The sequence below is a fragment of the Stegodyphus dumicola genome, chromosome 10, assembly GCF_044657685.1.
Source record: "Stegodyphus dumicola isolate Sdum_Otavi_A_Nest chromosome 10, ASM4465768v1".
NCBI classification, from domain to species: Eukaryota; Metazoa; Arthropoda; class Arachnida; order Araneae; family Eresidae; genus Stegodyphus; species Stegodyphus dumicola.
In genome coordinates, this window is record NC_140777.1 from 96,624,797 (window position 1) to 96,644,308 (window position 19,512).

The 19,512-nt window shown below is 35.3% G+C and overlaps 1 protein-coding gene across 8 annotated transcripts in view; it reads right to left on the reverse strand.

The window, feature by feature from the left end:
* The window catches only part of LOC118189209 (ectonucleotide pyrophosphatase/phosphodiesterase family member 3-like), a 167,252-nt gene that overhangs the window by 113,759 nt on the left and 33,981 nt on the right, over window positions 1-19,512 (reverse strand). For 5 of the 8 annotated variants that reach the window (XM_035359774.2, XM_035359777.2, XM_035359775.2 and 2 more), the window contains 2 exons: window positions 4,443-4,503; window positions 3,296-3,470 (listed from right to left, as the gene is read on the reverse strand). The exons of 1 other annotated variant lie outside the window; for it this stretch is intronic. In XM_035359774.2, coding sequence (XP_035215665.1) covers window positions 3,296-3,470; window positions 4,443-4,503 — 236 coding nt within the window. The remainder of the gene's footprint in view (window positions 1-3,295; window positions 3,471-4,442; window positions 4,504-19,512) is intronic. 2 more of the 8 variants (XM_035359781.2, XM_035359780.2) reach the window with 1 other exon arrangement.

Below are 19,512 nucleotides of genomic sequence, written 5' to 3' on the forward strand. Positions count from 1 at the left end.
AACCAAAAATTATTTGGTGATATTGAGGATGTGGAAGTTTATTTTGATGATATCATAATTGCAGGATCTGATGAGGTTACTCATGATATAATTATCTCTAAGGTTCTTGAAAGAGCTAGGTCTCTAAATATAAAATTTAATCCTGATAAATTACAATATAGGGTACCGGAAGTCAAATATGTAGGCCAAATTATTTTTGTGTCAGGAGTAAAAGCCGATCCTAGTCATATTAAAGCAATTATTGATATGCCAACACCACAATCAAAAACTGAAGTAAGGAGGGTGTTAGGAATGTTAAATTTTCTGTCAAAATTCATACCTAATGTATCTAAAGTTACTGCTCCTTTAAGAAAAATCATTCAAGAAAAGGTAGAATTTAATTGGGGAGAAACTCAGGAAGAGTCATTTAACAACATCAAACAACTGCTAACCAAAGCTCCAATTTTAAAAGTTTGCAGTGGTAATGAGGATATAATTATACAGTGTGATAGTTCGAAGGATGGCCTAGGATCGTGTCTAATTCAAAAGGGTAAGCCTGTATCATTTGTGTCTCGCAGCCTGACAAACAGTGAAAAAAACTATGCACAGATCGAGAAAGAGCTATTGGCCATAGTATTTTCCTTTGAAAAGTACCAGAATTTTGTTTATGGATGGAAAGTAACAGTACAAAGTGATCATAAACCATTAATGGCAATTGTTAAGAAACAATTGCATAAAATCTCGTCTAGAATGCAAAGGATGATCTTAAAATTACTAAAGTATGCTTTTGAGATAAATTATGTTCCAGGTAATCAAATGCTTTTTGCTGACACTTTGTCACGTGCATATCCTGTGAATGAAACTATCAGTGATGATCCTGAAATGCTAAATGTTGTTCACATTATTTCGAAATATTTGCCTATGAGTGAAAGAAGAGTGGTGCAATTTAGAAAAGAAACTGAATCAGATCCAGATTTGCAAATAGTTATGAAATATATTAAAGAGGGTTGGCCTAAATGTTACAAAAAAGTAGATAGTAGTGTAAAAACATATTTTAAAGTTAAAAATGATCTTTATATTAATGACGACTTGTTATTTATTTATGGACAATTAGTTGTACCTTATGGTTTAAGAAAAGATATGTTGCAGTTAATTCATGAAGCGTATTTTGGAATTGAGAAATGTAAAAGTAGAGCCCGTGAAATTTTTTACTGCCCAGGTATGGCAAATGACGTTGAGTAGCTTGTTTCCAAATGTGAAATATGTGAAAAATTCAGAAATAGAAATCAAAAAGAACCTCTAATGCAACATGAAATTCCAACTAAACCATTCGAAAAAAATTGCCCTTGATATCTTGCAATTTGGTAATCAAAATTATTTAGTAGTTATCGGTTATTACTCTAAATGGATTGAGGTTTCTAACATAAAAGATAAGACAGCAAATGAAATTATGATAAAGTTAAAATGCATCTTTGCCTGGTATGGTATTGCAAATGAAGTCGTTTGTGGCAATAATCCCTGCAATAGCTACTTATTTAAGAAATTTGCTGAAGATTGGGATTTCGAACTTAAATTTAGTAGCCCCAGATATCCTCAAAGTAATGGGTTGGCTGAAAAAGCTGTAGGAATAGTGAAAAATATCATGAGAAAAGTGCAAGATATAAGTGTAGGCTTAATGGAATATCGAAATACCCCAATTAGTGGAATAAATTTGTCTTCTGCAGAACTTTTACTTAATAGAAGATTAAGGACAAAATTACCTATCAGTAATAAATTGTTAAATACTAAAATAAACAAACCTTATTCTAAATTTCGTGCACTTCAAGCTAGACAAAAATATTATTATGATAGAACTGCACAGAAACTGCCTGAGTTAAAACCTGGAGATAGTATAACCTTGTTCAACTTTAGAACTGGGCAATGGGATAAAGGTGAAATAATTTCAAAACATAAATCTCCTAGATCCTATATTGTAAGAAATTCAAATGAGGAAATATTATGAAGAAACAGATGCCATATAAAATTTTCAAAATCACCTTACAAAGTTAATAATGATTATGATGATATAGTATTAGATAAAGAGGAAAATTCAAATGGAAGCCCTGAGAATGTTTCAGTGCCTGTTAATATAGGAAATCAACAGAATAAGCTATCCAATAATACAATAACAAGAAGTGGGCGATTGATTAGACAACCTTCAAGATATAGAGACTTTGTCATGGAATAAAATAATGTAACATATTGCATGAATCATTTTTATGTAACTTTTTTTTATTGTATGTCATATTGTGAATACACTTGTATTGATATTATTTGCTATTTTTATTACTGTTTATAAACTGAAGGAAGGAATGTGATGTATATTTAAAATAACTGTAACTGTAAATAACTATAACTTTAATGGCACTCATGCTGAGATTCCGTTGTTGTGATGCACGTGTTACTGTGCTAGCTTAATGTCATGTGAACTGTTTAAATATGTAATAATAAAAGTTTTGAATTCTTGAGATATACTCATTAGTTGAGTCTACTTTTAAAGTACAGAAGTTATTAAGTTTAACAAACTACACAAGAAGTTACAGTTAGAGCTGCTGCTTCCAACATATTCTTAAGTAAAATTAAGTCATCTGATACTATTTCAGTAATTTCATCTGATATTTTTTCATCACGTTTTTCAAACCCTGAATGAAGTAATTGGGAATGTCTGCAGCTAAATTTTTATGAAGAATTCTAAAACCATTGCATTATCTAAAGAACACAGAAACTTTAAAACACACAAATATATAGTTTATATGCCACAGAAGTATCCATCATTAAAGAACTCGAAAAACTTTATTCTTTTACTGTCCTTTATTGGTCAGTAAATCGAGTGAATCTTGATCCAACAACTGAAATAATGAAATGCAATTGAACGAGAATAAGTGATTCTCACTGCTCTGAAATCAGGAATCTTTAAAAATGGGTAGAGCAGTTATTCATAAATATCATCATTTGTCATTTCATTTTGTGTAACCATTTCCTGTGTTTTCAAATATATTTTAAAAAATCATTGTAATGCAGGTTTTATAGTTTTCTTCATTTCTTATTCTGCAGTGAAGGTTTTATTAGACAGCTGTTTCTCCAGTCCAAGCAATTTCATCCAAATTCAATATGTTAAGATAGACACTTCTGACAAAACAAGTTTTCCTCCATTCCAATCTTTGATTCATGAAATATTCAGAAGTATTGAATTGCTTAACTTGTGAATGAAGATTCAGTAAAACATTAAGAATATATAAATGTTATTAAATATAATGTAAAATATAATATTGATTACCGTAACTTGGCTGTAATGGTTTGGAAATGTTTTAGATGGAAAAACGGGATACATAAAATCTGCCTTCACACCGCACTGAGCGATATTTTTTAGTGTGGGTGTGAAACCTCTCTTTAGGTAATCCGGATGAAATCCATCAAGAGAAATCACCAGCAATGGAGGTATTCCACGAAAACTATAATATAATATTTAAAAAACAAGCAAGTAAGAAATGGTTAACTAAATAAGACAAGAGCAAAATTTTAAATTTGCACTAAACAGTATTAGGAAAATGCAAGAAATTAAAAAATAATGAAGAAATTAATGCAAAAAGAATGAATAAACAATAAAATTTAAAAAAATTCTTAATTAGTATGTACAAACTGAATGTAGTAAAATTTGCTTAGGTAACAACTCATATTACATACAAAATACATTGCTCTGTGAAAGTGATCAGACTTTATTAAATAAAACAAAGCACATTTTTTTATGCTTCGTTATTAATGTAGCCCCCTCATTCAAACGGCGCCAAGATTATCGATAAATCGCCAACGCGTACTACAAATGATCGCCAAATGGCCAGCAGGCCTTAATATCCTCTCACGCCTTGATAAATTGTTAATATCTATTACAGAAAAAAAAAAAAAAAAAGTGCGGAAAATACGCTAGAATGGCCCACTCAGATTTTTTTCCTGACGGTCGGAATCTAAATAATCATAATTAGGAATGCCGGTCATTTGGCAACTGTTAGCGACTAAGTTATCAATAATTCCCACCATTTAAATAACGACAGCCACACATTAAATAAGGAAATGCCACACATTTTCATTAATTTATGTGTGTTTGTGTGTGTTTGTGAGTATGGCAAAACCTCGAGGGCTATCTGCCTAAGAGGAGGGATGCCTTCGTGGAGGACTTTCTAAGGGAAACTGGCTCGTATACACGTTACACATGGGGAAACCCATGAAAACGCCCATGCAGCCAGCCCGTTCGTGGGATTCGAACCTCGGACTGAACTACCAGTGTTCAGCGACTTTACCGCTCGGCCGCTGGTGGGCTCATTAATTTATGTATAAAAAGTATTAAAGCACGTTTTGGTTTCCTTTTTTCACAATTTTAAAATTAGGCACAAGTTAGAAAATAAAGTATCACATAATATGTAAATTACCTTACAGGGCATTTTGAAGTTTTCTGTGGGCATACTCCTTCCCATTTAATATTAGGAAGAACTATAAAAGAAAACAAACACTATTAATATATTAAAAGTATTACTTTGAAAATACAAAGTAAGTTGTAATGATCACAATGTGTATGCTCGCTTGGTGCTATATTTGGTGCAAACGAGTTTCATGAAGATGCTAAATAATTTGATTCTGGGTCCACTACGATGCAGACGAATTATCATAAAATTATCGCTAAAGAGCTCCTGTATGGTAAATTCTGATATTCGAACTTTGTGCTGCGAACATTTGATTGACTCTCCAGATTGCTGTAAAGCAATAAACACATTTTAAAAACTTTTTATTACATCAGTTAATGTTTCTTTGCATTGCATTAGTGTCATACTAAGTATTTTGTCTAATCATACATGAAAAACATTATTAGCTACTAATAGGCATATGGAATTGCATTGCGGAAAACAGTAGTTATAAAAGCCATGTATTTATTGTATACTAACATATAAGACAAGTACAAATGATTGCCTCAGTATTCCTCAGTACCTCATAACCACTAATATTCCTCAAGTTCGGCTTGTGTAACATATAATATAGAAATCAGTACCTCATGTAACCATCATGGATGGCTCAGCACTAAAGAAGTTATCACACATGGCTACAGTCCCTGTTAGATGGGACTTTTCTGAGAAACGAGAATTCTGATAGCACTGGTTTAAACGAGAGAATTCCTCGAAAAAAGATCCCCGCCTGAAGGGAAGTCCCGCCTAGCTACAGAAACAATGTTGCGGCTACGCAGAATTTTTTCAAATCTCACCGAAAATATCTCGGCTGGACCTCAGTCCCAAGTAGAGACAACCAATCAGACGAAAGTTCTGCTTCTGAAGCCTCACGTAATCTCAGTCTGAGGGTTAATAGATTAGTGTTTGGCGTTCAAGTCTATGTAGTAAGTGAAAATGGTAACCTAGCTATGCGGGTTTCCCGGAATTGTGCGGGTTTTGAGAATTGTCCCTTTCGACGTCAAGTCCCGCGTGGCCAAAACATAATGTGATTGAGATGGATGTGCACGGTCGGTGCCAGAATATGTGCAGCCAATGTAGCTGCACTAGGTGGCAAAAATTTTTTAATTTAACGCTTTTGGTACACAAGTAATTACACAGGGGTTCTACTGCTTTTGCAGTACTTCCCTGTAAAACTGAAATAAGTCCGCAATGAGTCTGGTGATGATGTTCCTGAATGAATCCCATGGAGGGAGCCAGTGGCGTAGCTAGCGTGGGGCATGGGAGGACATCTGTCCCCGGGGCAGCATCCAAGGGACGCCAAATTGATGCTACGGAATTGTTTTCCATTCTTGGCACACAAAAAGGGGCACGAATTCTTCAGTTGTCCCTCTGGCGCTGGAAACTCTAGCTACGCCCCTGGAGGGAGCTAAGAAAAAAGTGAATATTTCAACGCTTTTCGAGACGGCGCGCTTTTATTTAGGGCATTCCCTCGGAACGGATGGGAGTCAAAAGAAGTCGTCCAACACAAGGACTTGCTTAATTTGTGTAACTTTCGCTGTCAGTTCCTGCAGTTCTTTAAAAAATATCATAATCAGCTTGTACACTCATTATCTCAATATTATTCTAAATTGACACAGATTCCAAAAACTGATCTTCATAATTCGATTGATGTCTGAAATATTAACCACATTTTGCAATTCCTCCGTGATTTCTTTTGCATTAAAGCCACATTTTCGAAATCAGTTTTTAAACTATACTGCTGGCCATTAAAATTGCAACACCAAGAAGGAATAGTATGAAGAACATCAAAATCACTTTAAAGGAAGAAGAGGTTGGGATATGCAAATGATTAGTATTTCAGCACATTTAGACAATGCAGGAAGGAGAAACGACATCTTCAGCGCTGCATAAAGAAAAAGTTATGTAGTGGATTTCTCATTAGTAAAGCGCTTTGTAAGGTCTGAGTTTGCTTAGAGAATATCATGTTTTGCCTCGAATCAGAAGAAATGCTTATCAGCAAGTGTGGGAATTCGATAGAGGTAGGATTGTTGAATATCGAGAGTGTGGATTACCGTTCCGTGATATCGCCCATTGCATTGGTCGATATCCAACCACTGTCTTGCGAATATGGAATCAATGAGGGTCATACAGAACGGCATGCACGATTTTAGCGCCTTCCCATGATTAAAGCCCGAGATGACAGACATATTGTGAAGTCAGGCCTGCAGAACCTACAACCATATGACATACCATTCATTAGTCAAGAAATGAGTATGTTTGTATCACGCCCAATAACCGCTTTTACGGTACGTCAAAGTTTGCAACAGCGTGGACTAACAGCACCGTTACTATTAATCGTCTTCCCTTGACAATCCAGCATAGGAAGAGAGGGAGGCTCTGGTGAGCTGAACAACAAAGCTGGATACAGGAGTGGCACATTGTGGCCTTTTCAGACGAGTCCCGGTTCTCATGCAGTCTTCTGACGTACGATGTACGTGTACATTCCGTATACGTGTCTGAAGACTCTGAGGATCGTCTGATCTGTCCGTATACGTGTCTGGAGACTCGTCTTGCCTGCTTATATTCGATATCGGCATAGGGGCCCTATACCTAGTGTAATAGTTTGGGCAACTATTGGGTACACGACACGCACATCTCTAGCTCGGATCGACGGTAATTTGAACGCAGATTGGTACATTTCTAACATCTTTCGTCCAGTGGTTGTGCCCTACCTTCGAGGCCTGCAAATGCCATCTTCCAAAAAGGTAATGCAAGACCACATGTTGCATGTCGTTTTCTGGCCTTCCTCAATACACAGATTATTTGATTGCTGCCCTGGCCTGCACGATGTCCAGATCTGTCACCCATTGAAAGTATCTGATTATAGGTTGTTGAGAGACTGGCCATCACCCTTCTAACACAGTTGATGAAGTGTGGCATAGACATGAATGAGTGGCCCGTTTCTGTCATCGAAGCTCAGTTCGACTCCATGCCTAACCGGGTAAGGGCCAATTTAGCTGCCAGGGGTATCAGCTGTTTCTACTAACTTCACACTCCTGTAAACCTCCAAACTGTTATATATGTAACTATATCTATTATTTTCATTAATCATAACTGAAATATAGAATCAGTACATTTATAACATCTTTCGTCCAGTGGTTGTGCCCTACCTTTGAGGCCTGGCAAACGCCATCTTCCAACAAGATAATGAAGACCACATGTTGCACATCGTGTTTTAACCTTCCTCGATACACAGGGTATTCAACTTCTGCCCTGGCCTGCACGGTCTCTCGATCTGTCCACCATTGAAAACATCTGATCATGGGCTGCTGAAAGACTGGCCCGCCACTCCTCTGCAGCTAATACGGTTGATAAAGTGTAGGATACACTTGAAGCAGCATGGAATGACGTTTATAATTACGTTTATAACTGAAATATTAAAAGTGCAATATATGATTGTGAATCGCCATGCCTCATGTCATGTTAAAGGTTGGGCACTACTGACATAATCATTATCTTTCTTATATGTTAGATATAACTTTGTCAAACATTTACACTCTATATTTTAAGTAAGGGGCATGCACATCCCACCTCAGGAGACGATCATTACAAGCTTATACACTGCGTTTTGCTATTTTGCGAATAAACAAAGTTCGAAACATTGATAACAGTATTTACACTGAAAATGCATATACATTCAATATCCAATCATCTCCCGCTAACTTACTAATATCTAGAATGATCTATTATATTAGTAAGTTAATTAATTATCTGTGTTCCAATGTAACAAACAGTTGAACATCAGGGCGATGTACATTTTTTATGTGGTGCAGCAGAGATAGTGCACATGATTAAAAGTGAATTGTGTGGTTTTGGGGGGAGGAGGGGGAAAGAAGGACAGTTAGGAGCACAAGTTTACAAGAAATTAATGGCTGTGTGTGGTGAGAAAGCTGAGCGAAGCTCTGTATTTAACCGATTAAGAACTTTAACGTGGGAAATGAAAGTCTAATAAAAGGAATGTGTAGTGATATATCAATAATAAGGATTACACCAGTCTCTATAACAGGTGTTTAACTTGTTACTGATTTATCACAGCAGTAATTTCGATGAGGAACAACGTGAAACGGATATTTGCAGAATAACTCTACACATGATAAAGCATGGAGATTTTGAATATGCACAAAATTTGCTCTTGGTGTACCACAGGTTCTGAAGTAACAATGTATGATAATGTGCAAAAAACTGTTGCATCGAGCAATACACTTTTCGAAAAATTGTAGGAGAACCTGAGCGATGGACAATATGCCCTTAACAAGGAACTACAACAGGCTGTCTACGACTGGATTTACAACATACTACCAAACAAACGGTCGATGCTGCCATTCGGAAACTTCCCATGGAAATAGGAACGTTGCATTCAGCGCGAGGGGGGGCATTATTTGCGATATTCATATATGTGTTCCGACAATCAAAATATGTTCTATCACTTCATTTGTCTTACTTCAAATTATTTATGAATGGCACAATGTATATAATTATGGAAATCAGATTATGTGCAGATTAACTAGACCAATCCGTTAAAACGCGGAGAATTGCTTCATTTCTCATACCACCTAGTTAATATGCAGATTACCTAGTTAATCTACGCATTATCCACTAGCCATTCATTGAAATGAAAATAAGATCTTTGTTTGGAAAACAGCAACATTTTCGTACCCTTAAGTTAATACTTAAAAAACAGCTTAATAAATACTAGGTAATGTTCACTGTAAAAAACGCAATTCTATAAGCTTATTATCTCTCTATATAAAGAAGAATGTCTGTATGTTTGTTTGTTCGCGATACACTCAACCACTACTATAGCTATCATCACTAAACTTTCTACACTAAACTATTCTTTCCTAGTGTTAAGTTTATGACTATGTATCCTTAGATTGCCAATAGATGGCGGTAGTGTTTGTAAAAAGAAACTGTGATGTCATAATTATGTATATGGATCAGTTCGTCTTTGGTGTTCGTCAAAAAATGTTGCCTGGAATAACGCTCTCTGTTTATTACTTTACATTCGATCCAGTCTGATTATTAGAGACTTACATTTATTTTGTTTATGGTGCCGAAACCCGGGACTATTATGAACCAGAAAATCGACAGACTGAATATTTAGAAAATGTAGCGCGTTCTTGAAAATTTGAAAAAGAAACGATCGGTTGTAAGACAATTAACTACGAAACTGATAAACAAAGTCGAAATGAATTTAGCAAACAATATTCCGCTAAATGAGAAAATTGAAATAATCGAGGATTTGTGTGAACAACTGATTGAGAAAATCAACGAACTGAAAAGTTTAGATTCCGAAATCGAAACAAACGTAACTTCGGAAGAGATTGAGAATGAAGTTTATGCTAAGTCAAGAATACCATGATAAAACTGTTATAGAGAGAGGAAGAATGCAATGATTTTTGAAAAAGAGTTCGGAATCTTCTAGAACAGTTCATCAGAACGAAACGGCTAATGTTACACTTCCAGATGAAACGAAAACAGTGAAGTTACCACGTCTGCAAATCGGAACTTATTACAGAGATTCGTGTAAATGGTTGGACCTTTGGAACCAGTTTGAAAATATGAAAACAATTCACAATCATAGTGGATTGAGAAAAACTGAAAAATTTGCATACCTAAAATCCTTACTTGGCGGTAATGCTTTAGCTGCCATTTCCGGGTTCGCTTTAAGTGGCCAGAATTATGATTCCGCAATAGAAATATTGAAAGAACGTTTTGGAAGACAAGATGTTGTCATCACTTCGCATATGAATAAATTATTATCTCTTGAACCAGTGGGGAACATTTCAAATGTTAAAGCACTGCGTAAACTGTACGATGAATGCGAAGTCAACATTCGAAGTTTAGAATCGTTAAACGTTACTTTTGGAAGGCATGGAAATATTCTCTCTATCATTTTGCAGATATTTCCAGAGGAATTAAATTTGGAATTTAATCGAAGTCGAAAAATGGAAGCATGATTTAATATAAAAGAACTTATAGAATTCTTTAAAAAGGAAGTTAACTGTCGAGAAGCTGCAAGTTTAATGAACTCTGAGAGAGCGAATCAGAAACCATACATTTGTGAAAATGAACAACACACGAAAGCTTATCCGAATTATTAACCGAAAGTTAGGTCTGCTTCAAGAAGTATAAATGTACCAAAGTGAACTCTGAAGAGAAACGCAACATTTTGAAACGTACAGGAAAGTGTTTTCTGTGCTTTGGATGTAAACATTTAGCGATCAACTGTAAGAAAAGACAGTTTTCCTGCAAAAATAGTCGAATCCATGTTGCGTGTTTAAACGTAAGTGTAGAAGAGAAACTTCTAAAAAGCGTCGAATCGTTTTGGGATATTGAATCTATAGGAATTAAAAATATTTCTGACGAAGAACAAAATGAAATGACCTTACAAATATTTAACAACTCGATTACCCAAAAGGGTGATAGATACGAAGTTAGACTTCCATGGAAAGACCAGAATGTGACTTTAAGGGACAATTTTAAGAATGCTAAAAGACGATTTTAAAATCTGATCGAACAATTTAAATCAAACTTGAACTTTTATGCGTAATATAAAGAAGTGATTGACTATCAGTTTAAGGAAGAAATCATAGAAAAGGTCGATCTTGATACTCCATCGGGGAAACGAACTTACTATATACCTCACCGTGCTGTCATTTGTGAAGATCATAATTCTACAAAACTTCGCATTGTTTATGATGCTTCTTCAAAGGAAAAAAATCATGAATCTCTAAATGATAATTTACTACAAGGACCAAATCTTCTTCCTGAACTTTTAAAAGTTTTAATAAATTTTCGACTTCATCGAATTGCATTTACGTCAGATATTCAGAAGGCGTTTTTGCAAATTTCTGTTGCACCTGAAGATCGGGATTCAATGCGCTTTTGTGGATTGATGAGAATTCAAGTTTCAGGAATCCGAGAATTCAAGTTTATCGGATGTGTAGTGTAATTTTTGGAGCAAAATCAAGTCCATTTTTGCTGAGCGCTTGCATTAAGCATCATTTAAAGAAATTTGAAAACATCTATCGCAGAACTGTAGAAATGTTAGAAAATTTCATGTATGTTGACGATTTTATTTGTGGATCAGATACGGAGGAGGAAGCTGTACAAATATATCATGAAGCCAATGATATGATGAAAAAGGCATCAATGACTTTGACCAAATGGAATTCTAATTCAGATACTGTAGACAACCAGTACAAATCAAGTGACAACTTCGTTAGCTTTAAATTGTTTGACTGTGATTCTCCCTCAAAGACTCTTGGACTTCAATGGGATACAATTAAAGATATCTTCTGTTTTAATGCACAAGACGTTATTGATTTCATCCAGTCAAATGACCAAACAAAACGTTGTGTTTTGAAAGCCGCTTCAAAAATCTTTGATCCTGTTGGGTTTCTCGCTCCATATGTTATTCAAGCAAAAGTTCCGTTTCAAGATTTATGGCTGAAAGGTATTGATTGGGATGCAATTATCCCACCAGAATATCAAGACAAGTGGAACAAATGGTATAGGCAACTATGTGATCTACTTAATATCCAGATACCTCGGTGGTATTTTCGTGATGTTGATAAAACGCCTGAAACACTAGAACTACATTGTTTTTGTGATTCATCTCAAAGAGCTTACGGAGCAGCAGTGTACGTGAAATTCCATAGCTTAAAATATTCTGGAGCAAGTTTAGTGATAGCCAAGAGCAGAATGGCTCCCCTGAAAAAATTATCTTTACCAAGACTCGAGTTCATGGCAGCAGTGTTAGGTGCAAGACTTGTAACTACAGTCCGTGTGTATTTTCCTCAAGCTAAGATTCATTTATGGACAGATCCTCTTATTGTGCTTCACTGGGTAAAGAACTCACCACGGCGGTGAAAAACGTTCGTACAAAATCGAGTGTCTGAAATTCAAGACAAAAAATCTCCGAATATGTGGCATAATTGTCATGGCTCAGATAATCCGGCCGATAAAATCACACGTGGTGTTAAAATGAGTGAACTTGTAGTAGATCAAGTGTGGTGGCATGGACCTCCATGGCTTCATCAAGATGAAATAAATTGGCCTTGTTGCACCTCAACTCTTGCTGAGATCCGATGGCTCAGTGACATCATCTCGAACTATGCATGGACCTTATAAGAAATAGACTAACCCAATTGCGTTTTCTCCCTTGTCTGGCGCGTTCCCGGCTGTCACCTTGATCACATCCGGAGGAGTAGGGACGACTTCAAAAAATTAGCAATGGTTGGCTATTGCAGCGCGTACAATTGTCACGAAAAAGCTGGTGGTAATGCCTCATTTCACAAGTAAGAATTTTTAAATATTTTTATTTTTGACACTGAGATTGCTTTTTAAATACTTAGCATGTTTTACAAGCATAATTAACGTTCTAAATAATTATAAAGCTGTTGCAATGCTTTCAGGCTTGTATATATTTTTAGCTTTTTCTATGATGTAAGTGAATTTGTAACTTCTTCTTTTAAAAAATAATATTTTTAATCTGAACTAACAGAAAAATTCAACCAAGTAATTTTCTCTTACAATTACTAAAACTATAACTAATACTAAACTATAACTAAATACTAAAATGCCTAAAAATGAATTTTTGAAAGTTTTTCTTTAAAATTTATAATTTTTTGCTGCTTTTTTAAATTACAGGTAAATTTTAATTCCTAGCATTATAACTAATCAAAAATAAGAATATTTAAGAACGAAAAGTATACATCTTATATAGCTGGTTTTGTTGTTAAAAGCTTAGCTTATAAAGTAAAATGTAATATCTGTTTCTCAGCTTTACTTTCAACAAAACCATATGATGGTTTGCTAGGTTTGAAATATTATAAATCTGGATGTAAAGGTTTGACTTCTCCTTCCAGTGACGTCCGAATGATCTGCAAAAATGCAGAAATAATTTTTAGGCAGACTGAAAAGGAGTTTAAATTGAATTAAAAAATATTATAAATTTCATGACTCTAATAGTCTTAAAAAGCGTAGGAACACATATATTTCCTTCTCTTCAAGACCATTTTTATAATGATGAGCCAGATAAAAACCACCTGATTAAATTAATTAAAGCAGTGATATTTCAATACAGTCAAAAGTCGTTAATCCGGACTCGTCGGGACTTCGGCGATTCCTGATTATCGATTTTTCCGGATTATAGATCATCAGTTTAAATCTGGTAAGATGGCATGCAAAAATTACAAAATTAAAAATATGAAACCGTAATTTATGAAATAAAGAACAATTACGAACTAAAGGGTATCAAAATTTACAAAAAGAAAAAGCTTAATATTTATTTGTTTACTTTATTAAACATTCCTTCAATGTAAGTTGCTTCGTTTCATGTGATAATACTTTCTCTTTAATTCTATTAAACAGACATAATTTCTTGTTTAGTTACAAAGTTCCGCTGTTCAAGTCCTATAATTGCTGTGTTGAGAATACCGACTAATTTGTCAATCGAAATGTTTTCGTTTTCAATAACCTCTGGGTCACTTTCTTCACTATCGGAAGCGAATTATAATGACGAAGAACTTGATTTAAATCATATCAAAGACGGAGATGAAATACTACACTTAGTACGGAATTATAAACCAAATAAAATAAAAACATCTACCCTGAAGATAAGCATAGTGCTGACAGATCAACTTCCAATCCGCGGCGTGAAATTGATAAACAGATTTCGGATTTCAAAACATACTTTCGCTTTGTAGATACAAATTACATATTAGTAAATATATATCGGAAATTCTATATGACATAATCTTTCTAATCTATCATAATTTAATAATGACGTTTCTACCCCCCCTCTGCCGCAGAGCAGCGTGAAACTGATAAACAGATTTCGGATTTCAAAACATACTTTCGCTTTGTAATAAATATATATCGGAAATTCAATTTGACATAATCGAAAGTTCGAGCTTACTTTTATAAAATTGCTCTAACAGTCTGCAAAAAATAATAAGCCGGATCCAATTCGAAGATTAAGGAACTACGCAATCTGCAACATTAACTGAATTAGATAACTTTAGCTTAGCGTATTACTTCGTTACACATTAAACGCGCATGCGCACAAACATTCGCAGCCGTAAGAGTCTTACGCGCTCTCGTAAACGCCTGTGCGCATGCGTAAACGCGACGCATGCGCAGAAAGTTTGTAGCTTTGAGGTCCGGATTATAGATCATTCCGGATTATGGGTGTCCGAATTAACGACTTTTAACTGTATTTAAAAATCAGAATGCATCATGCAGTTGCATGTTACAATGAATCTAAACGGAGAGAAAATATTCGAAGCAGATTTACTAAATTAATTTTATTTAAGCATCAATAAACCATATTATCTGTTTCTCTTCCTCTCTCTCTGTATATATATATATATATATATATGTGTGTGTGTGTGTGTGTGTGTGTGTGTATTTACATTAATAGATATAATCTTGTTTTCACAAATATTTGGGTACTTTTCCGTTTTGCCGGCGCAGGTGAAAATGTCGCCAATAATGGTACAACTGATGCCAAACGGAATATCCTCGCTGGTAACCTTTTACGCATCATTTTCAAAACAAATCGCAGCCATTTCTTATCAGATTGATTCTTTCTTTCAATACTTACATACAATTACATAGAATTTTTATCAGATAGTTCAATTTTATGCAATTCGTGGTAATTAAGTCAATTATTATGCAATCCCACCGCTCACCCGAAGGCGAAAATATAGAAAAGGCAAAGTCAAGGGTTAAATTCTTCAATTCTAATGAGAATGCATTAGCGAAGCAAAGCACTACGGTTTTACATAATTTCTGAGTAAGCTAGTCGTACGAATTGAAATAATTCTTGCATTCAAAATTAAGATTTAACTTGAAATTAATGTAGATAATTACTAAGAGAATTAGATTTTTGTAGCGTAATTTACGTGAGATGAGATCACTTAGGGTCACGTGATATGAACCTGGAATCAGGATGTTGAACCATGAAAGCATAATAAATTCTTAACTTTAATGTCTTTTTACAAATTTATGGTCTTTATTTATTGGCTTTTTACAAAATTTTAAACGATATTAAAATGCTTATGCCTTCAAAATAAAAAATTCTTAGAACTAACATTTTTTATGCATGTGCTGTATGTTGTCGCCAATAAAGTCTGCTTGGCGAGATTTGCGCCGGCGAAACGGAAAAGTACCAATATTTGAAATAATTATAATAAAAATAATAAGTGAAGTAAGCGAATTTTTCAATGCTACAAATATCCTAAATTGTTTACTTTCATACATATGTATTTATGGATGTATAGTCATTCTGCTTAAAGTATTTACAGGTATATAAAATTACAAGGTTACTTTAGGCGCATTAATAAAAATTTAAGATTGGACATATATTTTGTATTTTATAGTAATTATTTTTTTTAATTTATTTCTAGTTCCGCATAAGATTTTTTTATTTACTGCGAATTTTTTTTTAAATTTTTCATTACACTCAGAAAAGTTTATGCTCTGAATTTTATGAGTTATTAATATTGTCATAAATGATCATCTTTTAATACCATAATAATTTTGAAAACAGAAAAAATAAATAAAACAATCCTTTGTTTCTATAAACATTTGAAATGATAAATATTTGCTACTACTGCCTGAAAATGTTCATAAAATTTTTAAAAAAATTACCAAATCTTGTTTAATTTTACCTTATTTGTTTCATAGCATCGTGTACTATCAATCTTACTTAATTTTACTTTATTTGTAGGCAAAAGTAAATTCATAAATTTTTTGTTCAGAGTTTTTACCGTTTTATCAAAGTAATGATGTTTAGACAAGAATTACGCTTATGCTCAAAATGCAGTAAAAAAAAAAAAAATACTCAAAATGTACTAAAAAGTGGTTTCATGAGATATATAAAATCTTATTAGCAAAAACTGTTATTTTTATTATCTCATCATTTATACAACGTATCACATTTAATAATTAAAAAGAGTTATGTGATACAAACGCCATATGTTTCAATGTTACGATAAACTAAATCGTCCCTACTCTCTCTTCCCGACATGTGTGTGACGCACGCTCCGCCCACTGGGTTAGTCTATTTCTTAAAAGGTCCATGGAACTATGAACTCTCGCTAGAGATCACGAGAACTCGGAACTGAGAAGTCGCACGTTGCGTCGTGCAAAAATTTAAACTTTTCATTATGTAAATATTCTGTAACCGTTTGCGTCTTCATTAAATATGTTTGTGTAAAGAAAGTATTTATCATTTATGGATTATCCCCTTCAAGATTTTGCAGATATTCACAGAGGAACTTCAGCCCTGTGGCCCTAGCAGAACCCATTGGAACAAGGTAAGCAGTTTTGTTTTACCTTGATTAATTAGTTAGAAGTAACGATAACGATAAGGATGTAAAATAATAATAGGCCTAAAGTGAACGAGCATTGTTAACATAGGAGACAGTGTTGAAGAAAGAGTTGTGACTCAAGTTACTAGCAGTGTTCAACCTTTACAACCTGTGTTAAAAATAGAGAATTTTAGTGATTTAGGTAAACTTTTAAGAGTCACGTCACATGTATTCAGATTCATTAATAATTTGAAGTCACAGAATAGAGTGATTGGTCCTGTGACCAAAAAATTAATATGTAATGCTATGTGTTATTAGATTAACTTATCACAAGGTTATCACATTTTTTTTGCAGAATTGAATGATGTTAAATGTAAAAATTCATTGTCTCATAATTCCAAATTGTTTGGGTTAAATCCAGTACTGGATAAAAAAGGTTGTTTAAGAGTTGGAAGTAGATTAGTAAAATCATCATTAGATGTCGATGAAATTCAGCCTATTGTTACGAAATGTACAGGCGCGGTGAGATGGCTTTCCCGCAAAGCAGTTTTAGGGTTGCCATAAGATGTGGAAGGAGGTCATGGTTGCCACATTTGGTGAGAAATCGCCTATTTGGCGACAGAATTTTCGATATACCATGGACGGATAGAGAACCTTCTGGAACGAATTCTTACCGGTTTAGCCCAGAATGTTCTCGAACACAAGCCGAAAGCTATATAAAATCTGCTGGTCCGCAGTCAGTTCAGTGAGCACGTCTCTCAGTGAGTGAGTATGTCTCGTCTAGTGAGTCAATCCCTGCGGAGGCGATCGCGTTGACAGCCGGCCAGCGAGTACCGAGTGGGTCGTCGAGTGCATCGAGAGTTGTAGCGCGGAGAGTCTCGAGAGTACGTGGAGTTCCGAGAACGACCAAGCACAGTCGGGAGCTGTACTCCGGAAAGCAGAGTCGGGTGCTTTGCAGGAAGCTGTCTCCACCGTGATAGCCTGATAACCTGAAGGCTGTGTCGCTGATCGTGTCAGCGTGTTTATAGTAGTTCATCGACGACTGTAAAACGTGTTTTGGAGCTGTCCTGACAATATTGTCTAAATAAAGTGTGTTTCGATACTTCATCAAGTGTCGTCGTTATTTACTCCAAATCTACGAACCCCGTACGAACGTGAAGGAAGAAAGTAACGTAACAACTGGTGTCAGAAGGAAGAGAAAAACGCAACAACTGAAAAAAAAAAACATGGCGGAGGAAACGAAGACTTTGATGGACTTCTTAGCCGAGATGAGAGCTGAGGTGAAAGCCGGATAGTAAGAGATCAAGGCTGAGTTGAAAGCCGGATTCAAAGAGATGAAAGCCAGACTGGAAGAGAAGAAAGCCCGACGAGAAGAGATAACTGTCGGTCAAGAAAAGTTCCGAGAGCAACTCTAACAGGTGAAAGTGGAGCTTACAGAAGAAACTAGAGCCATAAAAGACGATGTGAAAATGAGAGAAGTGGCATCTGAAGAATCAAAGGAGGAAGAAATGAAAGAAGTAGCTAATGAACTGCCTGAGAAAGATCCAGAAATGATCAATGAAATATCTAACTGGATTAAAGAGAAAGAACGAAAACATGAAGAAGTAAAAAAACGGGAAGGAAGATTTTGATTCTCACGTGCCTGAAGTAGAGATAGAAGAAAGTGAAAATGTGACTGTCAAGTTCCTAGAAACTGATAGTGAAGTTATGAAAACGCAGTCAGCAAGTGTTGAACCATCTGAAAGTGTATGTGATGCAGAGATGGGAGAAGCTGATGTACAGCTTAAGCAGTGTACTCCAGTATTGCAAGAAAATTCACTCACCTCGCAAATTATGTGTGCGTCTCATAGTGCTGATTGTGCGAACAAGGACTTGATTCTAAACCTGGATACTTGTGTTTGTGAAGAATCTGGTTCCGATTATGACTCCGATGCAATATTTGGAGCTAGTTCCCAGGACACGGAGGAAAATAAGCATATACCAATTGCTAAAAATACCGAGGTGAACTGTATGTATGCTGCGAGTGAACTACAGAGTGGTGAACGAACTGTTTCGGATTTTCCTGTGGATGAAAAGCCTGAAAGAACTGAATCTTCAGACTGTGATACGCAAAACGTAAATATATCTGAGAACTGCACTGCAAAAGTATTTGACCCGGGTATATTTTAATGAAAAAACAGAGACTAAAAATTCATTCAGAACTTTAATTTTTTATTATTTGAAATTGTTATGGGTTTAATTTGTGTATATAACTTTTACATAGTGTAAATATTTGTTTCATTAGTTATGTTATTTGTTTGTTTTAGAACCTTTTGTTTGTATCGAATTATGCTTCTGACCAAGGGTTGTAATGCCCGGGACGTGCAGTCCTTGAGAGGGGGCAGTGTTACGAAATGTACAGGCGCGGTGAGATGGCTTCCCCGCAAAGCAGTTTTAGGGTTGCCATAAAATGGCAAAGGAGGGCAGGGTTGCCACATATGGCGAGAAAATTGGCGATTTACCATGGAGGGATGGAGAACCTTTTGGAACGAATTCTTACCGGTTTAGCCCAGAATGTTCTCGAACACAAGCCGAAAGCTATATAAACCCTGCTGGTCCGAAGTCAGTTAGTGAGCGCGTCTCTCATTGAGTGAGTGTGTCTCGTCTAGTGAGTCAATCCCTGCGGAGGCGATCGCGTT